The following is a 27,636-nucleotide window of genomic DNA, read 5'->3' on the forward strand; positions in this document are numbered from 1 at the left end:
ACGATCTCCTGGGTGTGGGCCGTCGGCTGCCAGTAAACAAAATGGCGCCGACGGCCCTATGCCCTCACTATGTCACTGAGACCGACCAATAGCAGCGGTCGGTCTCAGTGACATAGTGAGGGCATAGGGCCGTCGGCGCCATTTTGTTTACTGGCAGCCGACGGCTCACGCCCAGGAGATCGTTCCCGGACCGCTCCTGGACCCCCGCTGGACCACCAGGGACGTTTGGCAGGTCTTGGGGGGGTCAGGAGGGTGGGGGGTTGCAGGAAATTAATTCGGCAGGTCTTGGGGGGGTCAGGAGGGTGGGGGGTTGCAGGAAATTAATTCGGCAGGTCTTGGGGGGTCAGGGGGTGGAGGTTGTTAATTTAAAGGGTTGGGATGGGGGGTTTTGGGGGTTCCCACAGAAAGAAACGTTTTCTGATCTGGGGAGTGGACCGAAATGGCCCTCCCCAGACCCGAAAACAAAATGGGGAGAAAAAAAAAACTATGCACTCCCCTAATTTGCTCCATAAGACGCCCAGACGCAGAGCCGGTTTAGCACAATTTTTTTTTTTTTAATTTTCCCCCTCTGAATCCTAGGTGCGTCTTATGGTCAGGTGCGTCTTATGGAGCGAAAAATACGGTACTTCAGAAGAAAAGATTCTTTGTTGTAATGTGATTCCAGTGCATCCAGCAAACACATCAGGAGAGGTTGGAAATGATTGCACTTGTGAGGTAGAAATAACTTCATGAGACCAAATGGGGTAAAATGCTTTCATGTTGGCTATACGTTGTTGTATGCTCTTTAATGCTCTTTAATGAATCAGACCCTTAAAGCTTTTCTCCCATTCTGTGTCTATGGAAAAAATGCTTAATGAATCAGGCCCTAAATTTGATGGTATTGCTGGGAATATACATTTTATTAAGGTTCACATTGATGAGGTATTTCTTCCATTGGTGGTGTTTGGAGTTGAGAGAACCTGGGGAACATACCGTATTTTTCGCTCCATAAGACGCACTTTTTTCCCCCCAAAAGTAGGGGGGAAATATGTGCGTCTTATGGAGCGAATATAAAAAAAAAACCTAAAAAACTAACTACAACCCTCCTCACCCCCCTCCCCCCCAAAGACCTGCCAAAAGTCCCTGGTGGTCCAGCGGAGGTCCGGGAGCAATCTCCTGCCCTTGGGCGGTTGGCCCCTGTGACATGGTAAGGGGAAAGGGCCATCCAGCACCATTTTGATTACTGGCAGCCGACCACCCAAGGGCAGGAGATTGCTCCCGGACCCCCGCTGGACCACCGGGGGGGGGGGGGGGGGGGGGGTTTGTAGTTAATTACATTTAAAGGGTTGGGATGTTTAGGGTTTTTTTGGGGGGGGGGAGGGGTTCTACAGAAAGAACAATACGTTTTCTGATCTGGGGAGTGGACCGAAATGGCCCTCCCCAGACCCAAAAACGAATTGGGGACAAAAAGTTTATGCACTCCCCTAATTTGCTCCATAAGACACACAGACGCCCAGGAACAGAGCCGGTTTAGCACACCATTTTTTTTTTTTTTTTTAATTTCCCCCCTCTGAATCCTAGGTGCCTCTTATGGAGCGAAAAATACGGTAATTAACAAGGGTGTTAAAGTTAAACTAAACGGACAGATGTCGTCATCTTTCAACCATATTATGTGTCAGTGGTGGTGGGTTTTGGGGTTTTTTTTTTTTTTTTTAATGGCATTTTACTCTCTTGGGTTTCCAGCTTAGTCAGAATTAGGACTGGGACCTGGTGTCATGAGCCTTTCTCCCTATTTTATATCCCCTCCTAACTTTACTTTTAGTTCAGTATTTTCAGCGACAGTCCTCAGCTGGGGGCCATGCCTCAGGGCTCCTTCCAGAACCTTAATAGTCATGAGCCCTGAATCCAACCAGTAGCTGTCACATTATGTGGTGACCGTTGTTTTCTCCCCTGCTGGGCTCTTGAACGCCAACCTGGGGGACAGAAGAACTGGACTAGAAATCCAACCCAGATCTTTCAGTGCAGCAGTGCACAACACTGCCCCTGGGCCCGGCTGAGTTGACTTTATATCTTTCATAAGGGTATCCCAAAATAATTTGCAAACACAATGATATAAGAGAATACAACTTGCAATTTCTCATTTTAGGTTGTCCTATGCACAGACAATCTTCACCAAACAAAGATGTTGAGAGTCAAGATAGCTTTGTTCCTGCACATCAAGAGCAAGCTTATGAGTATGTAGAGTGTCCTAATACATCTTCCAGATCTCCTCCAAAGAGCAAAGACATTGATCCAAGAAATTTGGTAAATTATGTTGTCCTCATGTTAGTTGATCATGTAGAATTCTAATATTACAATTATAAGGCACAAATCCCAAGTCTGAATAGTTTCAGCTGATTTCAGAGCCCTTTGATATTGGAAGGGTGCTCATTTAGTGCGTTTCTGAACTTTGAAAAGGCCTATTAATTTCTGTGGGCATTTGTCCACCTGTCCTAGGAGTTGTCCAGACCATGGTGCTGAACAGCAGTGAAACACCCTCTTTATTTGGTGGTTTGGGAATTTTTCTTTCCTTTTTTTTTTTTTTGTTTGCATTTGCAATGTTCCTGTTGAAACCCTGTGTTTTTATGAGAGATCACATGGGGAAGGAACTGCATTGCTGTCTTGATCACTGCAAGAAATCATTCAAACTTCAGTGTTAATTTAAAAATAAATAATATATAAAAGCACAAAAAGGAAATTATACTGCATTTGCCATGTTTGCAGGAGTTTCCAGTGAGCTATGGTGATTTTGTGTACTGAGAATGGGAGAAAGACAACCAATGCACATCTTACAAGCGGGGTTTGTGTGTTCTGTGACATCACTAAGGTGAGCCTATTGTATCTTAGTCTTTAGCGAGGAGGTGTTGCTGCCAGTGCTCTGGTTCCTTCAGCCTAGTGGCCATACAATTTCGTGCATCCAAAGTGCAGAAAACTAGTAAATGTTGACACTGCACTTGACTTTCCACTGCCTAAGAAAAGCATCGTATTAAGGCTGTGGGCTTATTGGTCATACTTTATTAAAACTACCTTAATTGTCTGTTTCAGGCAGGGATCTCCTCATTGTAGACCATTTATTTGTTTATGGGGGAAAAATGGTAAAGGATTCCTGGGAACATGTACAACTTTTTTTTTTTTTCCGACAGTCCTTTTGATTTTCCAGCACCAACTTATAGTCATGTGTTCCCTGTACGTACCAGGATCAGTCCAGACGGTGGGTTATGTCCCCCGTCCAGCAGATGGAGTCAGAACAAAAAGCTCAAGGGGAGGTCCTATATGACCTCATCCCTCGTGCCTCAATCCTCAGTATCTTCTGACTCTAGCAGATGTGAGCAGGGGACTGGCTAGTCCCCAGCACAGGATCTTAGGTTTTCAGGCCTTTCCTGTCTATTGAGGGATCAAGAAAAAAAAAAAAAGATAATAAAATATTAAGATTGACACAGACTAGAAGGAGGACAGGTTAAGCTACAGTGGTGGCTGGGTTTAGGGCAAGAGGGACTTGCTGACAGGCTGCTCTCTTGTTCCTTTCCTTCTGTTTCTCATCCCTTCTTTGTGATTCAGGTTTGGTAAGTGTTTGTTACATTTTTCCCTTTTTTCTTCAGGTTGGTTTTTCCCTCTTGCCGTTCCTACCGGCACTGGAGGGTTGCTTCACCTCGCAAAGGGCTCCAGTCAGTGGTGCTGATCTCGGCCCTTTCCCCTCCCCCCCTTCTCCCGTGCTCGTCGTTTCAACACCGACCCGCTGCTCCGCGAAGCTCCATTCCCCGGGGCCGCCGGGAGGTCAGTTCCCCGGCGGTCCCTTCGGGTCGGTGGAAGGGGGGGGAGGTGATTCGCGCTCTTTGGATGGCGAATCGCGGGGGTTTCCTTTACTGCTGCACCGCTTGGTTCCTGCCTCCCCTGGAGCCTCGTCATGCCACGCGCGGTGGCCTGCTCGTCTTGCGGCCGGCAGGGGAACCGGCTCTTGAGCGAGGGACTCTGTTCGAGCTGCCTCCCCGCGGGGGAAGGCAGCGCTCCACTGGGGGACGGCACAGGAGACCTCAGAGAGGACGGCGAGAATTGGCAGTGGCAGGCCCCGTTCCCGCTGAGCACGGGAACGGCGGCCATTTTGTTTTCGGATGAAGACGTCGGCGTTTCAGAGGAGGCGGCAGGGGGCCCGTTATCAACGCTGCCTCCCGTTTTGGTGCCCCTTGCTGAGCAGGAATGCAGGCTGCCGGCTGGAGAGTTCCCGGGGTGCCCTCCCCTGGGACTGCCCTCGTTCTCGCCGGAGTTTGTGGTGCTTATACACCGGGCCTTCCTCCAAAGCAGCAGCCAGCCTCTGGGGTCACCCTTGGGCCCTCCCCCTGCTAAACTACCACACCTAGACGCCTCCTTGGGGGGGGGGGGGGGTCTCCTGCACTGGGGTGGGGGCAGCCCCTAAGGGCGGCACAGGTGCCGTCCCGGGCTCCCGCGGGACCTGCCCGTCCTCCCGGAGGGGGACCCGCTTCAGGATTCAGCCGGGGAGGACCCCACCTTGTCGGCCCAGGTGGAGGGCAACGATCAGAGGGTCCTCCGCATTTTCCAGGCGGAGGAGTTGGATGGCCTTATTCCGCATATTCTCCAGGAGATGGACATTGATGCCCCCCCTGAGCTGGCTGCCCTAGACTCCAAGGTAAGGAAGGGGGACCCCCTCCTGGCGGGTCTCCGGCCCCTGGCCAGGGCTTTCCCGACGCATCCCAGCTTCTTGCAGTTAATCTCCAGGGAGTGGGACGTGCCGGAGGCCTCTCTCAAGGTCAGCAGGGCTATGGAGAACTCTACCCTCTCCCGGAGGATTTCCTTGAGCTCCTCAAGGTCCCGGCGGTGGATTCGGTGGTCTCGGCAGTCACGAAGAGTACTACCATCCCGGTTACGGGCAGCACGGCTTTGAAGGATCTGCAGGATAGGAAGCTGGAGGTCTATCTTAAGCAAGTCTTCGAGGTCTCAGCGCTTTGAGTTCGAGCGGCCATCTGTACTTCTCTGGCGCAGAGAGCGGGTCTCCGTTCGGTGCAACAGCTACTTACCTCGCAAGATCTCCCGCCTACCGAGGCTCAGCAGGCGGACAGGTTGGAGTCCGTGATGGCTTATGGAGCGGATGCTCTATATGACCTCCGAGTTCTATCTCGTTCAATGGTGGCTGCGGTGTTGGCCCGTCTTCTGTGGCTCCGCAACTGGTCGGCGGACTCCTTGTCCAAGACACATCTGGGATCGTTGCCCTTCAAGGGAAAGTTCCTCTTTGGGGAGGATCTGGACCAAATCATCAAGTCTCTCAATGAGAATGCAGTTTATAAACTCCCGGAAGATAGGCTCCGCTCCACTAGATCGTTCAGTTTATCTAGGAACCGTTCCCGGAACCAGTGTCTGTCTCGGACTACCAGACAGCAGCAGGCGCCTACCGTTCTCAGACCTGGAACTGGTCCTTTCGTGGGCGTAGGCCCGGCAAGGAGGCTCCAGGGTTGCGCTCTTCCTCGAAGTCAGCGCAGTGATGCCAGGAGGACCCACGAGCCGACCCCGCGGGTGGGGGGTCGGCTTGCTCTTTTTTACGAAGAGTGGGTTCGCATCACGTCGGATCAGCGGGTCTTGGATATTCTAAAGAACGGTTACGCATTGGATTTTGTCCACGCTCCCAGGGACAGGTTCCTCTTCTCCCCATGCGGGTCTTTTCACAAACAAAGAGCCGTCCGTCAGACCTTCTATCGCAGTGGTTCTCAACCCTGTCCTGGGGACCCCCCCCAGCCAGTCGGGTTTTCAGGATATCCACAATGAATATGCATGAGAGAAAATTTGCATGTTATGGAGGCAGTGTATGCAAATTTTCTCTCATGCATATTCATTGTGGATATCCTGAAAACCCGACTGGCTGGGGGGGGTCCCCAGGACAGGGTTGAGAACCACTGCTCTATCGCCTGCTGGCCTTAGGTGCGATAAGGCCGGTGTCTGCCCCCCCCGAGCTGGGTTGAGGTCATTACTCCATCCATTTCGTGGTGCCCAAGAAAGAGGGCACTTTCCGACCCATCCTGGACCTCAAGTCTGTCAACAAGGCTCTTCGGGTTCCACACTTTCGCATGGAAACTCTCTGCTCGGTGTTGGCTGCGGTTCATCAGGGGGAGTTCCTCACCTCACTGGATCTGACGGAGGCATACCTTCATATCCCGATTCATCAGGATTGCCAATGATATCTCCGCTTCAAGATAGTGGGACAACATTTCCAGTTCAGGGCTCTACCCTTCGGCCTAGCCACGGCCCCACGCGTTTTTACGAAGGTGATGGTTGTAGTCGCGGCAGCTCTCCGTCGAGAAGGGATCCTGGTTCACCCTTACCTGGATGATTGGCTCATTCGGGCGAAGTCTCGATCCCAAGGGTTTCAAGCCGTGGACCGGGTGGTGCGTCTCCTGAGGTCGCTAGGCTGGATCATCAACTACGACAAGAGTAACCTCACGCCCTCCCAGTCATTGAATTTTCTGGGTGCTCACTTCAATACAAGGGAGGGCAAGGTGTTCTTGCGTCCGGAGCGGGCGCAAGCGTTGCGCACACAGATTCTGCGGTTCACGACACTCCCGGAACCCACAGCATGGGATTACCTCCAGGTCTTGGGGACCATGGCCTCCACGATCGACCTGGTGCCGTGGGCTTTCGCGCACCTTCGTCCTCTTCAGAAGGCATTGCTGTCCCGGTGGAAGCTGGTGTCACGGGATTACCAGGTGGTCCTCCCGATCCCGGTGGCGGCTCGTCTCAGTCTCCGCTGGTGGTTGGATCCCAGGCGCCTGGCCCAGGGAGTGTCCTTGGAGTCGCCGGACTGGGTGATGGTCACCACGGACGCCAGCCTTACCGGCTGGGGGGCAGTCTGTCTGTCGGTTGAGTTCCATCCAAGGCAGGTGGACGAAGGAACAGATGCAGTGGCCCATCAATCGCTTGGAGACCAGGGCGGTTCGCCTTGCCCTGAAGGGATTCCTCCCTCTGGTTCGCCGGCGGTCAGGATCCTGTCGGACAACGCGACCACGGTGTCATACATCAATCGTCAGGGAGGCACGAGGAGCCGACTTGTCGCGTGGGAAGCGGAAAAGCTGATGCATTGGGTGGAGCTCCGCTTATCAGCCTCCCACATCGCAGGCGTGGACAATGTTCAGGCGGATTTTCTCAGCCGTCAGTCTGGATCCCGGGGAGTGGGAGCTCTCCATGGACGCGATGAGGCTGATAGAACGTCGATGGGGGAAGCCTCACATGGACCTCATGGCCACAGCCGGAAACGCAAAAGCACCTCGCTTCCTCAGTCGCAGAAGGGAGTACTGCGTGGAAGGGGTCGATGCCCTGGTTCTTCCATGGCCCAGGCAGGTCCTCTTGTATGTCTTCCCACCGTGGCCTTTGGTGGGGAAGGTGCTTTGACGGATAGAGACTCATCCAGGGCTGGTAATCCTGGTAGCACCGGAGTGGCCTTGGCGCCCGTGATTCGCGGACCTTCTCAACCTAGCTCACGAGGGGACGATCCGTCTGTCACCTCCCGCGACTTCTCCGACAAGGCCCTATATTTTTCGAGGAGGCAGATCACTTCTGTCTTGTGACCTGGCTTTTGAGAGGCACAAGTTGAGGCGTCGGGGGTATCTGGAGGCGGTAATTTCCACTCTGCTGCAGGTGCGGAAGACTTCCACCTCTGTTACGTATGTGAGGGTGTGGAAGGTTTTTGAGAATTGGTGCGTTTCGCGTTCCATCTTTCCGGCTCGCGCCTCAGTGGCTCAGATCCTTGATTTCCTGCAGGCCGGCCTGGAGTTGGGGCTTGCGTATAACTCCATTAGGGTCCAGGTGGCGGCTTTGGGAGCTCTTCACCACAACGGAAAGGATTCACTACTCTCATCACATCCGGACATTCTGCGCTTCTTCAAGGGGGTGCGGCATCTGAAGCCGCCATCTAGACCGCCCTGTCCTCCTTGGAGTCTCAACTTGGTGCTCCGGGTTCTCAGTGGTCCACCCTTTGAGCCCTTACGGATGGCCACCATCAAGTATCTCACCTTTAAGACTATTTTTCTGGTGGCAATTAGTTCAGCGCGCCGCATCTCGGAGCTCCAGGCTCTGTCCTGTCGGGAGCCATATCTCCGTTTCACTGAGGAAGGGGTTTCCTTGCGCCCGGTACCCTCCTTTCTACCGAAGGTAGTCTCGGCTTTTCATCTGTCGGTGGAACTACCTTCCTTCTCATCGGAGGACTCCAGGCAGCTTTGAACCTTAGATGTCATCTGCAATACTTGGCATCTACCAATGACTTCCGGCTCTCGGATCATTTGTTTGTCCTCTGGTCGGGACCTAGGAAGGGTTGTATGGCTTCCAAGACCACCATCGCCCGCTGGCTGAAGGGGGCGATTGCCTCTGCGTATCTCGGGGCTGGTCGTCAGCTGCCGCTGGGAGTTAAGGCCCACTCCCTTCGGGCACAAGCCGCGTCTTGGGCAGAAAGTACGTCGGTATCCTCACAGGAGATCTGCAGGGCGGCCACCTGGAAGTCGCTGCATACTTTTTCTAGACACTATTGCTTGGATGTCCGAGCTCCTGTTTTTGGGTCCTTCGGAGATAGTGTCATTCGAGCAGGTCTTTCCTCGGCCCACCCGTTGTAGGGTGGGCCGAGGAAAGCCCTGTGCGTACCAGGATCAGTCCAGACTACTGGGTTATGCCTCCCCTCCAGCAGATGGTGTCAGAGAGAAAACTGAAAAGCACCCCCTAGATATACTGGTGTGCCACCTGCGATTCCTCTGACTCCAGCAGATTGAGAGGCATAACCTGCAGTCCTGTTCTGACTAGCTTTTCTTCTAAAAATTTCCAGGTGTCGTTCATTTACGCTTACGCTGACTAGATCAACTGGTTTCTTTATTTTATTTAAAAAAAAAAAAAAAAAAAAAAAGTGTTTGTATGAGTTACTGGTTGTTCTGCTTGGCTGTTTGGTTCCGCGCAGCGTAAAGGCAGGTTTTGAGGGCACTGCCCTCAGTGATTTTTTTTCCCGGAGATAGTGTGTCCCTATTTGGTCCTGGGGGAGAGCTTACCGGTGGGCCGGTCACCCTCCCCCCCGCATTGTGTTACCAGAGTTTATTCTCTGAAGGGGGCTTACTTTAGTGTCTGTAAAAAAAAAAAAATAAAATAAAATAAAAAAAAATAAAAAAATTTGGTTTCAAGGATAGCCACTTGAGGGACACTTAAGTCCTGTTGGAGGCAGGCAGTATACTATCGCTACAGCCCCAGCCTGCCGTGCTTTTTACTGTCTGACCAGGGACTCCGGAGGGGGTGGCCGGTTTCATCCAGCGTTGTCAGCTCCTGTCTCTGCACTTACTTTGGCGCTTTTCCTCTCTGCCGGCCTCTTTATGCCACGATCTTCAGCCTGCACAGCCTGCAGGAGGGCGGGGGCGCGACTCTCCCAGAGGGTCTCTGCTCCCAAAGCCTTCCCAGGGGCAAGGGACCCTCTCGGGGGCTGAGCGCTGCCCGCAGCGGTTCCTCTGTGTCCTCTTCAGCGCGGCTGGGGAGGGTGTCCGGAGCCCGATAGTCGGCCCCGCCTCCCATAGAAAGGGAGGTGGCGGCCATCTTGGACACGCGGCAGTCTCGCGATTCAGCGTCTGAGGAGGAAGATTCTCCTCCTCCTTCACTGCCTGCTTTAAGCCCGCACAGTGGCTCAGATTTGGAAGCCCCTCGAGGCCTGGCCTGCGGGGGGCACATTTAAACGGCAGTGCCTTTTTCATCAAAATTTGTGCTATTGATGCACAAGGCATTTTTAGAGGCAGGTTGGGAGCCAGATGACCCCCCTTCTACAAAGTGTCCAAAGGCGGCACCGGCTCAGGAGAAAGCCGGGGCTGGTGGCCCGCGTTCACTGGGGGGTACAGGTGTTCCGGAGGCCCCGGATCTCGCCCAGGACTTGCCGGATGGCGCCAGAGCGGATGGTCAGGGGTCTGTCGAAGGGGATGACCCCCAGATTTTGCGCCTATTTGGTAAAGATGAGCTCAACTTTTTGATCCTTCATGTTTTGAAGGAGTTGGAAATCCCAGCGCCGCATCAGGAGGCTGATACTTCCACAGGGGATGTAGCTATGGCGGGTCTGAGGGCCCCTCCACAAACCTTTCCTTTACATTCCAAGGTGTTGCAGATCGTCTCTAAGGAATGGGACATTCCGGAAGCCTCCTTGCGGGTCAGCAGGGCTATGGATAAGTTGTATCCCCTGCCATCGGAGTCCTTGGAGATCCTCAAGGTCCCTTCAGTGGATTCGGCGGTCACAGCCATGGTTAAGCATACTACCATTCCCGTCACGGGGGGGAGCGTTGAAGGATCTCTAGGACCGGAAGTTGGAGATCTTATTGAAGTGCATCTTTGAGGTTGTGGCTTGTAGTAGTTTGGTGCAGAGGGCCACTCTACGCTGGATTCAACAATTACTTACAACACAGGAGCTCCCGCCGGACGAAGCAGAACAGGCCAACTGCGTGGAAGCGGCAGTCGCCTGCACAGCGGATGCCTTGTATGATTTGCTGCGGACCTCGGCTCGCACTATGTCGTCGGCGGTTGCAGTTAGGCGTCTGCTTTGGCTCCGTCGATGGTCGGCGGATGCTTCTTCCAAGTCGCGTTTAGGCTCCTTTCCCTTTAAGGGGAAGTTGTTGTTTGGTGAGGAGTTGGATCAACTTATCAGAGACTTGGGAGACGAGGTGTATAAGTTGCCGGAGGATAAGCCCCGTCAGTATCGTTCCTTCGGAAATTCCCGGACTCTGTTTCGGGGGCAGCGCCGGTTTCGTATGGGGAGGGGTGGTTCCTTTCCCCCCAAAACAGCAGGGGTCCAGTATGGAAGGTGTTTGACTCATGGTGCTGTGTCTCCAAAATATCGCCACGTCGGGCTTCTGTAGGTCATAGCCTTATGTTTTTACAGGATGGATTGAAGAAGGGTTTGGCCTACAGTTCTCTGAGGGTTCAGGTGGCGGCTCTGGGTTGTTTGAGGGGTAAGGTTGAAGGGTCCTCTCTAGAAACATAGAAACAACGGCAGAAGAAGACCAAATGGCCCATCCAGTCTGCCCAGCAAGCTTCACACATTTTTTCTCTCATACTTATCTGTTTCTCTTAGCTCTTGGTTCTATTTCCCTTCCACCCCCACCTTTAATGTAGAGAGCAGTGATGGAGCTGCATCCAAGTGAAATATCTAGCTTGATTAGTTAGGGGTAGTAGCCGCCGCAATAAGCAAGCTACACCCATGCTTATTTGTTTTACCCAGACTGTTATACAGCCCTTATTGGTTGTTTTTTTTCTCCCCTGCCGTTGAAGCAGAGAACTATGCTGTATATGCATTGAAAGTGAAGTTTCAGGCTTATTTGATTTGGGGTAGTAACCGCCGTAGCAAGCCAGCTACTCCCCTCTTTGTGAGTGTGAATCCTTTTTTCCACATTTCCTCTTGCTGTTGAAGCTTAGGGCGATGTTGGAGTCACAGTAAGCATGTGTATGTTTATTTAATAAGGGTATTGTCTCCAGGCAGTAGCCATCATTGTGGCCGAGTCACCCACTCTTCATTGGCGGCCTCTTGACTTTATGGATCCAGAGTGTTTATCCCACGCCCCTTTGAAGTCCTTCACAGTTCTGGTCTTCACCACATCCTCCGGAAGGGCATTCCAGGCATCCACCACCCTCTCCGTGAAGAAATACTTCCTGACATTGGTTCTGAATCTTCCTCCCTGGAGCTTCAAATTGTGACCCCTGGTTCTGCTGATTTTTTTCCTACGGAAAAGGTTTGTCGTTGTCTTTGGATCATTAAAACCTTTCAAGTATCTGAAAGTCTGTATCATATCACCTCTGCTCCTCCTTTCCTCCAGGGTGTACATATTTAGATTCTTCAATCTCTCCTCGTACGTCATCCGATGAAGATCCTCCACCTTTCTGGTCGCCCTTCTCTGTACCGCCTCCATCTTGTCTTTGTCTTTTTGAAGATACGGTCTCCAGAACTGAACACAGTACTCCAGGTGAGGCCTCACCAAGGACCTGTACAAGGGAATAATCACTTCCCTTTTCTTACTCTATATTCCTCTCTCTATGCAGCCCAGCATTCTTCTGGCTTTAGCTATCGCCTTGTCACATTGTTTCGCCGACTTCAGATCGTTAGACACTATCACCCCAAGGTCCCTCTCCTGCTCCGTGCACATCAGCCTTCCCCCCCCCCATCGAATACAGTTCATCATCCAGATGTTGCCCGGTTTTTACGTGGAGTTAGGAACCTGCGTCCTCCTCTGAGGGTTCCTTGTCCTTCCTGGAACTTGAACTTAGTTCTCCGTGGCCTCAACGTGGCCCCCTTTGAACCTCTTAGGAGGACCTCCTTAAAGGATTTAACTCTCAAGGCGGTGTTTCTGGTGGCCATTGCATCTGCACGTCGTGTTTCGGAGCTACAGGCTCTTTCGTGCAGAGAACCGTTCCTGCGTATTTCGGAGTCGGGCGTGTCTTTGCGTACAGTACCTTCCTTCCTACCTAAGGTGGTATCGGCCTTTCATGTTAATCAGACGGTGGAGTTGCCTTCTTTCTCGGAGACGGAGCTCCAGTCTTCTCAGGGTCGAGATTTGAGGCGTTTGGATGTCAGAGTACTCCTGCGATATTTGGAGGTCACCAATGACTTTCGAAGGTCAGATCACCTGTTTGTTTTGTGGCAGGGACCCAGGAAGGGTCTGCAGGCGTCCAAGGCAACTATTGCCCGATGGTTGAAGGGTGCTCTCAATCTGCTGGAGTCAGGAATCGCAGGTGGCACACCAGTATATCTAGGGGGTGCTTTTCAGTTTTCTCTCTGACTCCATCTGCTGGAGGGGAGGCATAACCCAGCAGTCTGGACTGAACCTGGTACGTACAGGGAACCTGAAGTTAAGGATTAACTTCAGGACTCAGATAAGTGCACTTTATAATTTGATTTGTGCACTCTTATATTCTACACAGCCAAGCGATCTTGAGCATTCATGAAGAACCTTGGGGTGAGGAATGACCAATGATTAAACTGGGTATTGTGCTTTAAGGCTTCATTGTATATTCATAGCCTGTCGCACTACACATACCAGGTCTTAGTGTCACTATAGGCTTCAATTTTGAGCCAGTGATAAGACACGTATGATGGTCATCCATATCCTCCATATAATATAAAATAATATCATTTGAGCTACAGGAGCAGAATTGTTGGTTTGTTAAATAGTTACAGCATAAAATGAGGACCCCAGCCCCAACTATTCATCCCTTCTAAATCCTTCTCATTCCGTCCACCTTTTTGCATCGAAACTCTTCAAGCAAATCTACAAACTGAACTAATAAACATAGACCTATCAAACACAGAAAACACATCATCATCATGGATTACCATAACTAGAACTGTAGCAGACAAGAGAAACCCCATGATAAAGAAAACAATACATGGAGAAACAACAAAACCACCACACTACTCAACGCATACAGAGCACAACTAGCAGAATACAAAAAACTCATCCATAACACAAAAAAACCTTTACACTAACAAAATAAACATCAAAATAACCCTAAGATGCTCTTCAACATTGCCTAACCAAATCATCTTATGATGATCAGTCACAATCAACACCAAAGATCACTAGTAATGACTTCGCAGATTTCTTTAATGAAAACATCTAAATCCTCATAAAGAACAACCTCAAAAATGACTCACAAGACCAGAAAATACAGAACATTCAAACAAAAAGCTGGCCCAACTTTGAGTTAGCATCTTCTCTGGAAATCCAAATGATCAATAAAAAAAAAAAAAGAACCCAGCCAAACACCCTATTGTTGCCCATACCCATTACAAAGATAAAAAAATCTTGAACCATCAATACCTAAGACGATAACTGACATCGTAAACCTTTCCCTCATGGAAGGAAACTACCCAGAATGTTTAAAATCTGCAATCAAACCCATTATGAAAAAGAATAATCTTGATCCAGAAAACCCACTGAACTATCGACCCATATCAAACCTACCATTCATTGCCAAAATCATTGAGAAAGTTGTCCACACACGGCTCAGTGACCACCTGGAAGAAAACATCCTGCTACCCACACAATTTGGTTTCAGAAAGCAACTGAACACAGACTCTACTACTAGTAATGAACGACTTCGTACTCGAAGGTTTCGAAAATGGCCACAGCTACCTTCTAGTCCTACTCGACCTATCGGCAGCCTTTGATACAGTAAACCACTCTAGTATGATTGACCGTCTATCTGAAATTGGGGTAAAGGAAACAATCCTACACTGGTTCTCTTCATACCTATCACAAAGAACATGCCAAGTGCTGCTCAATGATACCCTCTCAAACAAAATTAATCTAAACACTGAAGTTCCGCAAGGATCCGTTCTATGAGCGACGCTCTTCAACATCTATCTGCTTCCAATATGCCAATTCCTATCAAATCTTAATCTGACCCACTTCATCTATGCTGATAACATTCAAATATTAATCCCAATACAAAAATCACTAGAAGAAACATACAAATTAACAGCCACTTGTGTAAAAAGAATAAAGGAAATTCTAACCAACTTAAAACTCATCCTTAACTTCAACAAGACTGAAATAATCAATCAGATTAGACAGAACAACTTCCACCACTCAACCTAATGAACCAAAATATGATTATATCTCCGGTCAATCATGCCCGCAATCTTGGAGTAATAGATAAGGAACTTTCTTTCAAAAACCACATCTCAACAAAAATCAAAGATGGATATCATAAACTACTACCACTCCGTCAATTAAAACCTTTCCTTTTTCTCCAATGACTTCAGATCAGTCCTTCAATTACTCATTTTCTCTAACCTGGACTACTGTAACTCTCTCCTTTTCAACTTACCTCTAAACACTATCCGTCTACTCCAAATCCTACAAAACGCAGCCGCAAGAATCCTCACTGGATCTAAAAAACATGACCACATCACTCCAACACTTATCTCACTACATTGGCTACCAATAAAATTCAGGATTGAATACAAAATACTATCCATACGTCATAAAATCATATATGAAAAACAAGAAAAATGGCTAAGTTCCTCCATAAATCTACATACCCTAAACAGAAACATCAGATCAGCAAATAGAGGACTTCTAAAGATACCACCTACTCGTTCCAAACAACTCACCTCAACCCAAAAGAGAGAGCAGTCTCTCTAGGAAGCCCGAAACTCTGGAACACCCTCCCAACTGAACTCAGAACTCAACCTAAAAACTTTCAAAAAAGATCTAAAAACATGGATGTTCCACCAAAGCATACCAACTCAGCCAAAGCTAACCCCCTCCGGCCTAACCTTAAGAAAACAAACTCAACACAAGTATATATTCTAACAAAAAGAATTGAAACGTAAAAAAACTGAACAGCAAATAACTTGTATTTGATGTCTCTGTTAACAATCATTTGAACCTTTTTTGAAAACCTTGTAAACATAATATTTTTTTGTAAACCGTTATGGCGAAACCAAATGACGGTATATAAAACTTGATCGATAAATCCCATTCTGTGAATAATACCAATCACCTCAGAGGCTTCAGAATCACTCTAGATTCTTGCATTATTGCCTTTTTGGTAATAGTGTGATGCTCCGCTGTGGACAACTTCTGCAAACACGGTTCATCTAGCAATATTAAAACTTCTTAAGGAGGTGTGTGACAAATTTCCAATTTTATATTAGGAATTTTCTTGATGCAGTCCAAACTTGCCAATCACTAATGTGTTTCACTGCTCGTGTATATATGGTCTGCAGTTTAGAGGAGTTATCTCTCGAAGATCACAAAGCCAGTATTTTTTTTTTCTAGTTACACATTTCTGAGCAATTAGCGCTGTTGTATTTTAAACCTGAGTTGAAATGTAGACAGAGTAATGGCTGACACATCCTGCAGAGACTGCAAGCTGTGTAGTTGGTGTGGATGGGCAGACTAGATAGGCTGTAATGGTGTTTCTCTGTTTTTATGTTTGATCTGAGAGCTCTTGTAGGAATCTTAGTCATGGTATGCACCACTTGTTTCCAGTATTCCTTCTTCTTTTTTGCATGTTGAAATGGAGATGATGTCCCCAAATAGAGCTTGGTCATTTTTGTGGGGTGGAGAATGTTAAAGAAGGTTGTCATTGTCTTTTTTTGAAAGGGGCAATTTTTAATTAAAAAAAAAAGCAGTTTTGTTTTAAAACACAAAATTCCCTGAGCTGCCACCTATCCCTGCTAACATGTTTGCAATCCACCACTGTGAGTAAATGAGTAACATCTAGGGACAGACTTGGTCAGATGCACTGCCCTTTCTGGGAGTTTGAAATCATTATCAGGCCGATTCAGTAAAGTCCGCGGGAGAGCGGATGAACGCCCGCTCTCCTGGCGTGTGCACAGGCCACTTGCCTGTGCGCGCGATTCTGTATTTAAATTAGGTGGTGCGGTAGAAACTGGCAAAAGGAGGCGGCTGTCAGTGGGTTTGACAGCCGACGCTCAATTTTGCCAGCGTCTGTTCTCGAGCCTGTTGACAGCCATGGACTCGGAAGCCGGCAAAATTGAGCATCCGGTTTTCTGCCCGACAGCCGCCGGCCCATTTTAAACTTTTTTTTTTTTTTTTACTTTTTTTTACTCTTCGGGACCTCCGACTTAATATCGCCACTTTCCCGGTGCCGGCAGAAACTAGCTCCTACCTTTGGGTAGGCGCTAATTTCTGAAAGTAAAATGTGCGGCTTGGCTGCACATTTTACTTTCTGTATCGCGCGGGCATACCTAATAGGGCCATCAACATGAGGGCGCTATTAGGTGCCGCGGGTTGGACGCGCGTTTCCCGCCCCTTACTGAATAAGGGGGAAGGGAAATTGCGCGTCCAAGGGCAGGTTAACTGCGCTCCGGAGCGCACTGTACTGTATCGGCCTGTTTATTTGTTACTAATATTATAAACATTGCTTTGCTGAAATTGAGGGTAACATTTATTCAAAGGGTCTGATTTATAAAAGGATTTCTCTGCAGGCACACAGTGGGTAAAGCCTTTGCAAGTAGGGTTGAAAATTATTTTGAACAGACTATTGAAATGTATATTTCAAAAATCTTTTAGATGCCACCACCTAATCAGTTACCAGCTCCAGATCAGCCATTCCCACTGTCTACTGTCAGAGAAGAGTCTACCATTCCCATGGCTTTTTCAGAAAAAAATTGGGTTTATCCATCAGAGCAGATGTTCTGGAATGCAATGTTAAGGAAAGGGTGAGTAAACCTGCGTTTAAAAGACTTAGTTCTGAGCCAGCTTAGTGGCTTAAAGGTAGATTTTAAAAGAAACATGCGGGTGTTCATGTGCTTGTGGTTCTCTGCGTACGCACATGGATGCGCCGATTTTATATCTGTGCGTGCAGGGTGGGAGTTCATTTTAAATGCGCGCAGTGACAAAGGAGAGGACTGGGAGAGAAGTTTCTATATCCCCTCTACTAAGTTTTGTGTCCCCCCCCCCCCCCCCCCCCCCACCCAACCTCTCCGGAGCAGTAGTAAGTAGTGCGCACTGGCATGTGCTTCACTGGGACAGTGCCTAATGCTGCTGGCCCAGCCCTTTAAAAAAAAAAAAAAAAAAAAAAAAACCCAAAATTTTTGTGCACATACGGGGAGATACATGTATGGCCGTGCGCATCTCCCCATTTCAGCGCATACCGGGCTTTAAAAATTAGCCAGTTAGTGTTTAGTGCTGCACCATGCCATGAGGATGGGGCCTGGATGAGGCTCCTGGCTCAGATCTTCAGCTCCCAGAGTCGGCTGAGGCTGTAGAGGCAGCGCTGATATCCCTTGTAGGAGAGGGAGTCATATTCATTATGTAATTGTGAAAACTGGGGACTATATTTAGGATCTATGCCTGCAGGGTTGAGAGAGGAGCCCTGGCGCATGGCCCCTGGCTGCAGTGACTTGAACTAAACTATGTTGGGAGGTGATATAAAATCGGGAGAAAAACAAATCCCTGTGTGGCTCCATTTGAAGGCTCATGGTGCCAGATTCCTGCCCTCATTCCATTTGAGCTGGAAGCCCAAAAGAGGAAGAGGGAAAATGTTGGGCTCAGAAACAAAACAGGATTTATACTAATAGAAATTAAAAAAACGTTGTTTTATAGACATTTTAGCACTTTTCAACTTTAGAAAACAAACGTTTGTGTATTGGTAAATTTGTATTCATTTGGAGGCACATGGACCAGTCGGGATAACAAATTTTAGGGAAGGAGCATAAGTTCTGGCACCTGCACTACTGAAATCAACCTTGATCCAATAAATGTGAAGTCATTTTCAATAGCGTAAAAGTTGAGAAATGCTCTAGCTCTTGCATATCCATGACTTGTCCTGACATAATTACCCCATACATGATTATTGGCACCGCCATTCTTTCCTTTCTCGGTATCAGCATGTCTACCCTCAATATCCAGTTTTTATCTGTCACAAAAATGTATTTTGTAGTTGAGGCTTATTTGCATAAATCTGTCAAAACCTTGGGATTTTTTTTATTTTTAAGGTGGAGGTGGAAGGATGATGACATGAAAGCTGAAGATATGAGTAACATTATTAAGATTCATAATGTAAATAATGAACAGGCTTGGAAAGAGATTTTAAAATGGGAAGCTCTTCATACTAAGTAAGTGTTAAGAAAGATGGGGCAGTATTTAGAGAGTCTGGAACTGTATTAACAGTACACTAAGGCCTGATTCATGAAGGGGGTTTGCACTTTAGGATATATTAGATCCTTGAACATGTTGTAGAAAATGTGTGCTCCAAGTTAGAAGTGTTCCCTGCCCTATTGTAGCTAAATAGTGTTGCAATATTAGCACTGTATTGCCCATATGAAGAAAATGTTTAACAAAGTTATTTACTTTGTACTTGGTTTAGCATGAGAATGCTGTGTGTGTGTGCTTGTGCTCCTCTGATAGGTGAGGGTAAGGCTGAGGCTGAAACAGCCAGCTGCTTCACACCTAGAAGAAAATGCTAAACTTTGGAGAAGCTAACAAACTCCATTGTAATAAGTCATGAATAATAAATGTGTGCTGAAATTCAGTGCATATTTTCTTTACTCACTGCTAAGAAACGAGTTAACTCCCAAAGGAGTAAGCTAATGATATGCTAATGCATCAGAAGATTAAACAAAAGTGTGCTTACCTGAAAATGTGTGCATAAAATATTTATTTAAAATCTCTTTTATACCGATAGCCGTTTGCACATCGTATCGGTTCACATTAAAACAATAACATTAGGGCAGGGCCCTTACAAATAACAATCGAAAAACAAGCAACAAATGAAAAGTATAGGGGAGAGTGAGTTAACAATTTGATATGTAATAGGACTAGGGACTAAATAAATATAGGGTATTGTATGTAAATACATTAACAGGAACTATAAGTAATGCTACGAGGCATACAAATATGCATATGCAAATATGCATACAAAACACTATTTATGTGCATATACACATTATATACAAAAATATTTTGTGTGCATTGTAACCACTCAAAATTTGGGAGAGCCCAACTTTTTTATGCTCCTGACTCCATTTTATGCACACAAATCCATGTTCTGCACTTTGTTGTGTGTAGAAATGCCAGGAGTTCAATTTCCATCATAAAGAAAACCTCAGACCCTCTAGGCACCCGGCCCTGGACCCTCCCCCGACGACTCCTCCCTTCATTGGGATGGATCAGGAGTAGGAACCAGAGAAGCCTGTTCCGGTGGAAGGTGATGACCCGAGGGTGGTTCGTTCCAGAGGGATAAGCTGGATCCGCTGATTCCGCATCTCCTAGCTGAGCTGGGGATTGCACTTCCTCAGGAGCTGCCAGGGCACGACACAGTGGACCCTGTCCTGGCAGGCTTGCGTGGTCCGGCTAGAACTTTTCCTTTTCATCCTATGCTCCTGCAACTTATGATCTGAGAGTGGGATACTCTGGAGGCAAGCCTGCGAGTGGGGCGAGCAATGGACAAGCTCTATCAGCTGCCTGAGGACTCCATGAAACTCCTCAAGGTTCCGAAGGTGGATGCTTCGGTGTTGGCTGTCACTAAAAGGACGACTATTCCGATGGCAGGAGCGCAGCGGCTCTTAAAGATCTCCAGGACAGGAAGCTCGAAATCATCTCAAAAGAATTTTCGAGGTGTCGGGGCGGCTGTCTATAGCAGTCTTATGCAATGAGCGAGCCTGAGGTGGGTTCAACAGCTCCTCTGTGCTAGGGATCTTTCTCCTCAGGAAGCTGAGCAGGCAGAGCGTTTGGAGGCGGCAGTGGCATATGGCACGGATGCTTTACATGATCTCCGTACCTCGTCCCGGACTATGGTGTCAGCGTTTCGGCCAGGAGGCTCTTGTGGCTCTGCAATTGGTCAACTGATGTCTCTTCAAAGTCTCAGATGGGGGCACTCCCTTTTAAGGGCAAGTTCCTGTTTGGAGACGACTTGGAACAGCTGATAAAGTCCTTGGAGAATAAGGTGCACAAGCTCCTAGAAGACCAGCCTCAGGGCCCCAGCAATTTCTTTCTTCCCCGCTCTCGTTTTCGGGGTCGGAGAAGATTTCATCAGAGCAGGGCACCTTCCCTTGGACAAAGGCAACCATCGGGGAGATCTCAAGCTTGGTCTCACTCCTTTCGGGGGCACAGACCCAACTGTGACAGGTTCAATCAAGGGTCTTCGGGATCCAAGTCCTCCCAGTGAGAGAGCACTGACCCATTCCTCCGTTCCAATCATAGGGGAACAGCTCTCCCTGTATTACGAGGAGTGGGTCAAAGTAACATCGGACCAGTGGATTCTAAAAATCTTAGAACACGATTATGCTTTAGAATTTGCTTGGCCTTTGCGAGACCTGTTTCTGATATCTTCCTGTGGATCCCCAGTGAAGAAGCGGATAGTAAGTCAGACCCTTCGCCGGTTGGAAGATCTTGGGGCTATCGTTCCGGTTCCCCCGGACGAGTGCAGGACCGGGAGATATTCCATCTATTTCATGGTACCCAAAAAGGAGGGCTCTTTCCGTCCGATTCTGGGCCTAAAAAAAGGTGAACAAAGCTATCAAAGTACAACATTTTCGGATGGAAACTCTGCGCTCAGTCATTGCGGCGGTGCGCAGCAGGGCTTCCCTGGATCTGACGGAGGCATATCGGAATCCACAAGGATAAATCAAAGATTTCTGCGATTCATGGTCCTCCCGTTTGGGTTGGCGACAGCTTCACATACCTTCACCAAGGTGATGATAGTGGTGGAGGGGAGTACTGGTTCACCCATATCTAGACGACTGGCTCATTCAGGCAAAGTCTGAGGACCTCTGCAGGCTAGCGGTGTTGCGTCCGTCAGTGCTAGACGGCTTCGCCCCGTTTGCCTCACCTTATTCACGGCTCCTCCCGCTTACCTAGGAAAGATGGCTACCACAGCGTCTACAAGCCGACCTCTCCGGCGTCCCCCAGAACGGCTATGGTGCAGCCTCCCGCCATTGCTCCTCCCAGGTACCTACTAGGGTGCGCGCACGCGTACACCCCACATCTTTGTCATCCTTGGCGCGAACTTCAAGGGCGTTCCCTCATGCTGACGTCACGCCATCTGGGTATATTACCTTCACTAGTTTGCTAGCTCATTGAGTTAGCAAGGACTCAAATTCATTCTTGTCTACGCTCTGTGCTGCCGCTGGAAGCTCTCTCTCTGCCCTTTGAGGTAACTGCTAACCTGGGTACCTGCTCCTTGGGGGCCCTCTGCTTTATTTCAGGTGCCTTACAGGGAACAGGCACTCGCTCCTCGAGGGCCTGTTCTCCCTGCCTCTGTGCCTATACCTTCTTCAACATACCTGGTGGAAATCGCATCCCAACAGCAAACACCTAGTGAGTACTCTCTCTGTCTATCTCATCCACAGTTGGGAAACATGCTGCAGAACCTACTATCATCAATGAGAGAAGGGCTCCCTCTGCCGATGTCCCTGAGACTGCAACTACCAGACTGCCTCACTATTGCCATCTCTGGTGGCTCTCTTCAAGCTGTTTAAAAAAAGAACTAACTGTGTTTTGTGCATTACGAGTCTAGCCCAGTGCTGTGGCTCCTCCCTGTGGGCGAGGTCATCTCCCACAGCACCCAAGGATCCACCAAAACACACTCAACCATAACAGAGGTACACAAAGTATTACATTGCCTGTGCTCCTTCGGGTCGTCAATCATCCCAACAGCCATCTGCTTCCTTTCTAGGTTCTGGACTTCTTGGGGGCACAATTCGATACCAGAGTCGGCAAAGTCTTCCTCATGCAGGAACAGATTGTCAAGCTGACGTCTTAAGTTCAACATCTCTTGTTGGTGCCAGTACCCAGAGTCTGGGATTACTTGCAGGTTCTTGGCTCTATGGTGTCCACTCTGGAATTGGTCCCGTGGGCCTTTGCTCATATGAAGCCTTTACAGAGAGCTTTACTTTCCCGCTGGGATCAGATGTCTGAAGAATTCCGGATGCCTTTGCCATTCACAGAGTCTGCCAGGTCCAGTGTTTGTGGCTTGTCCTCAACCACTTGAAGCGAGGCGTGGACCTAGAGGTACCTCAGTGAGTGAGTGTAACCATGAATGCCAGTCTCTCCGGTTGGGGTGCTGTGTGCCAATCTGTCAGTCAGGGCCAGTGGTCGCAGGAGGAGGCACAATGGTCCATCAATCACATGGAAATGAGAGCGGTGTGCTTTCCGTTGTGTAGATATTTTCCTCTTGTCCACCATCGGGCGGTATGAGTCTTGTCAGACAATGCAATGACGGTGGCCTACATCAACCATCAAGGTGGAACAGAGACGTCCGGTAGCCTTAGAAGTGGAGAAACTGTTGGCCTGGGTGGAACAACATCTAGCCCTGTTGGCGGCCTCTCACATAGCAGGGGTCGACAACGTGCAAGTGGATTTTCTAAGCCGTCAACATCTGGACCCCGGAGAGTGGGAGTTGTCCTTGGAAGCAATAACGCTCATCTCTTGCTGGTGAGGCACTCCCCATTTGGACTTGATGGTGACTCAGAAAATGCAAAGGCACCATGCTTCTTCAGTTGCAGAAGGGAAAATGGGGCGGAAGGGGTAGATGCCCTAGTCCTTCCTTGGCCCCACGACGTTCTGCTCTACATGTTTCCTCTATGACCTCTCGTAGGCAAGATTCTAAGAAGAATAGAAACTCACCCAGGCACAGTTATCCTCGTAACTCCGGAGGGCCCCAGAGATCATGGTTTGCGGACCTAGTCAACCTGGCTGTGGATGGTCCTCTGCGCCTAAATCATCTTCCAAACCTGCTGCGTCGGGGTCTGGTATTTTTAGGCCAGGTGGATTGCTTTTATCTAGCAGCCTGGCTTATGAGAGGAGGCAATTGAGAAAGAAAGGGTATCCTGAGGATGTCATATCCACTCTCTTACGGGCGCAAAAGACCTCTACTTTTCTAACTTATGTCTGGGTATGGAAAGTCTTCAATTCTTGGTGTGGCGAGCAAGGGGTTCCTCCTCATCAGGGTTCGATACCACAGATCCTTGCATTTCTACAGAAGGGACGCAGCAAGGGATTATCCTTTAGCTCCCTCTGGGTGCAAGTTGCAGGTTTGGGATGTCTTAGGCAAGATTGAAGGGGCATCTCTGGCAGCCCTCCCTGATGTGGTACGTTTTCTGAGAGGGGTGAAGCACTTGAACCCTCCGGTCCATTCCATTTGTCCTTCTTGGAGTCTCAATTTGGTGAGAACCTCCTTTTGAGCCCCTCAAGAAGGCTACTTTGAAAGATTTAACCCTCAAGACGGTATTTTTAGGGTCTATCTGCTCTGCTAGGAGGGTCTCTGAATTCAAGTCCTTTCCTGTCTGGAACCTTTTCTGCGGTTTTCTGATTTCGGGGTATTGCTCAGAATGGTTCCATCCTTTCTTCCGAAGGTTGTCTCTGCCTTCCACTTAAATCAGTTGGAGGAACTTCTGGCCTTTCCGGGTTTAGATCGAGATACTCCTCACGCTACAGAATTGAGATGTCTAGATGTCAGAAGAGTTCTCTTGTGTTGCCTTGAGGTCACCAATGCTGTTCGGGTTTCGGATCATCTTTTGTTCTGTGGAGTGGTGTTAAGAGAGGACATAAGGCGTCTAAAGCTACCATTACCCATTGGTTGAAAGAGGCTATTGCTTCCACTTACATTTGCCGTGAATATCCGGTTCTGGATGGTCTAAAAGCTCATTCAATCTGGTCACAAACTGCTACCTGGGCAGAGAGCCAGTTGGTATCACCACAAGAAATTTGCAGGGCAGCTACTTGGAAGTCTGCACACTTTTGCCAGACATTATCATTTGGACGTCCAGGCACCGGATGTCGACTGTTTTGGGAGCAGTGTCATTCAAGTGGGACTCTCCAGGTCCCACCACAGTTAGGGAAACTTAGGTACATCCCAGCAGTCTGGACTGAGGTGGATACGTACAGGAAAGGAAAATTGGTTCTTACCTGCTAACTTTTGTTCCTATAGTACCATGGATTAGTCCAGACGCCCACCCATTGGGGGGGGGGGTTTCAGTTTTAAGAGTCCGCTCGATTTTTTTTTTTTCTGTTCACAGCTATTTGTCTGACTTCCTATACGGCAGAAGATTACAGAATACTCCTTAGTTTGGTGTTCTTCTTATCCTTGCTTGATCTAACCATTGGTTTTAAATTGGTTGTTCTGCTCTGGTAATGTTTATACTGAAGGGAAACAGGTAGCACACCATATTAAGAGGGGGAGTTCTTCAAGTTTTTTTTCTGTCTCAATCTGCTGGAAGGGAGGCAAAACCCAGCAGTCTGAACTGATCCGTGGTGCTATAGGAACGAAAATGAGCAGGTAAGAACTAATTTTCCTTTATATCATATCCTAAAGATTTAAAAAAAAGTGAAAACCCCTTTATTCAAATGCGCCTTTCCAGATTAACCATCTCACTCTCGCCTACACATATTTGACATTACCACCTTCTCTAGCTTCCCTTTTTACTGCCTCTCCCATGTCTCCTCTCTCTGTTTTGCTCTTTTATTGTGATTCTTATCTATCTTACCTTATTTTAATGTCTACTTGTCTTTTGTTTTTATTTTAAATTAAATTAACATGAAAAAAAACTATTTTTATTTCTATGTATGTTATTGGAAACCGCCCCGAACTTTGGAGGGTGCGGTATACAAGTATTTTAAATAAATAAGCAGCTCTAACACACTCTCAGGCTGATGCAATAAAGTGCGCATAAAAAACATTTGTCCAAACTGGATACCTGTCTTCCACCACGCGCACATTCATCTTTCTTGGGCACTCAATGCAATAGGAAAATGAGCTGCCGTGCTAAAAAAGACACTAGGGATAAATTGTGCATCCCTAGCACATCCATGGCATCAGGCACCAAAGAGACGTGGTTATGCGCAGGTTAGGAAAATGGACTCTCAATTTTACGCAACAATACTAAGTCGGAGGAACTACAGAAAAGCAGTATTTTCTGCTTTTCTGTGCAGGTTTTGGGTCTCCTCAAGACTTAATGCCGGCTCCTGGGTTGGCGTTAATTTTTGAGGGTTAAAATGTGCGCTTTGGGCGCACGGTTCTTTTTTACATTGGGGTACTAGCTAATAGCCTCATCAACATGGCATTTACATGTTATGAGCACTATTGGATATGTGCTTTTTTGGATGTGCCGATCCCCTTATTGCATCACGGGTTATGGATGCATGTCAACCTGTGCGCTAGCCTGAGCGCATGATATTGCCATCGGCCTATCTCTTTTCTGCTTCCTCCAAGGCTGGTGGGGGGTGGGCATAAATAATCCATGCAACTACTGGCTCTGTTTTTGTTTCCACAGGAGAGGCAGATGATATACCCTGCCAGCTCTGGTCTGCTTTCTTGGGTCCCAGAGAAAAGTGGCAGAATGTGGTTCTAGGTTGTACTGCCTGAAATTAAGCCCTTGGTAATGGATACAAAATGGGGTTGAATTAGCACAAATTGGAAAGTTGTGCAGTTCGTCAAGGCCAGGATTGAAGCCTTGACAATTAGCATTACTGCTCATAAGTTTCAAACTTGTGCTAATTCAAATCCTTTTTTTGTGTCTCTTGCTCTGCAGTGTCTGCTTCAGTTTCATCCCTTCCCCTTCTGTTTCTTGCAGTTCAGGAGATGAGGGGGAAGCAAGAGGGAAGTAGCTGGTTTAGGGAGTAGAGTGGCTGTTCTCTTCCTTGCAGGCTACCTGGAAGACAGGGGCTAGAGCAGAACATCCCTGCTGCTCTGCCTCTTAAGCCTGAAAAGAAGTGTTGGTACTGCATTCTAGACCATTCCCCCACAAATTAGGCCCTGGAATATATTTTATTTTTTGTGTACAGCACAATATTTTAATGCTGTACACCTGAGTGTGGAAGGGATTTCAGCTTGGCCAATTTGAGTCTACCAAAATTGAAATACATACTTTTATTAAAAGCACAATTTGTATCTATAGCACTTAGCATTCTCCTATTGCTTCAGCAGGTATACTCGTTTGAACAGAGAATTGTAACTTGTAATTTTATTTTTTGGAAAATTCATCTAGGGAATGTCCATGTGGGCCAACATTGATCCGCTTTGGAGGTAAAGCTAAGGAATATTCTCCCAGGGCCAGAATTCGCTCGTGGATGGGGTATGTTGTAAAAAAAATTGTATAGAAATAACATTTTTAGCCTATTTTCTGAAGGAAAAGAAAGCATATGAGATCAGTCTGTGTGTTTTTTCTAATAGCATTTTTCAGTGTTTTGTCCATACCAGATTTTTCAGAACCTGTTGGGAGGGGGGGGGGGGGCATGTGAACGCTGATTGCAGACATGCATGTATGCATTTATTTATTTAAAACTTTTCTATACCGGTATTAGTAGGTACGTCATACCGGTTTACATCAGAACTGAGGTGGAAATTACATCAAACAGGTACAGGGGAGGGGGCTACATAGAACAATGAAGAGAAATTAGCCGGCAACAAGAAAGGAGACAGGTAAACAATGAGAACTAGAAACATAACTTTATACAAGCCTATATATATGGGTTCAAATCATATATTGCTGCATTGAGAGGTTGAAGGTAAGGGGATCTAATCAGGGTGGGCCTGTTTGAAGAGCCAGGTCTTTAGTTTATTTTTGAATTTGAAGGTACAGAGTTCGTCAGAGGTTTGTTTGGTAGTGAGTTCCAGTGGGTAGGACCAGTAATGGAGAAGGCTCGGTCCCTCGTAGAGGTGAGCTGTGCCTTCTTGAGGGATGGTACGTGGAGGGTTCCTTTATTGGTTGCTCTGGTGGGGTGGTTAGAGGTTACGAGGCGAAACGGCTCATCAAGCCAGTTGGAGTTGTGTGTGTAGATGGATTTGTGCATAATAGAGGTTTTATAGAGGAGCCAATGAAGGTCTTTCAGAATGGGGGTGATGTGATCAGATTTGCAGGCATTAGTGATGGTCCTCACTACCACATTCTGGAGCATTTGGAGCGGTTTTAAGGTGGAATAGGGGAGACCTAGGAGTAGGGAGTTGCAGTAGTCCATTTTGGATGAGAAGGTGGCCTGAATGACGGTACGGAAATCATGGGTATGGAGTAGGGGTTTTAGTTTTTTCATGACTTTGAGCTTGAAGAAACCTTCCTTGAGGATTGCATTGATGTATTTTTTTAGGTTCCGTTGCTGGTCAATCAGGACACCAAGATCTCGTACATGGTGCTGAGCGGAGATGCAGTTA

General features: G+C 48.0%; 1 protein-coding gene across 8 annotated transcripts in view; it reads left to right on the forward strand.

Moving 5' to 3' along the window:
• LOC115099757 (cytochrome c-type heme lyase) overlaps positions 1–27,636 on the forward strand; it is a 102,119-nt gene that overhangs the window by 29,122 nt on the left and 45,361 nt on the right. For 3 of the 8 annotated variants that reach the window (XM_029617562.1, XM_029617561.1, XM_029617554.1), the window contains exons 3-7: positions 580–596; positions 2,126–2,283; positions 17,061–17,209; positions 18,488–18,607; positions 26,477–26,563. In XM_029617562.1, coding sequence (XP_029473422.1) covers positions 580–596; positions 2,126–2,283; positions 17,061–17,209; positions 18,488–18,607; positions 26,477–26,563 — 531 coding nt within the window. The remainder of the gene's footprint in view (positions 1–579; positions 597–2,125; positions 2,284–17,060; positions 17,210–18,487; positions 18,608–26,476; positions 26,564–27,636) is intronic. The other 5 variants (XM_029617557.1, XM_029617555.1, XM_029617556.1 and 2 more) reach the window with 3 other exon arrangements.

The sequence above is a fragment of the Rhinatrema bivittatum genome, chromosome 10 (assembly GCF_901001135.1).
Source record: "Rhinatrema bivittatum chromosome 10, aRhiBiv1.1, whole genome shotgun sequence".
In the NCBI taxonomy this organism is placed as follows: Eukaryota; Metazoa; Chordata; class Amphibia; order Gymnophiona; family Rhinatrematidae; genus Rhinatrema; species Rhinatrema bivittatum.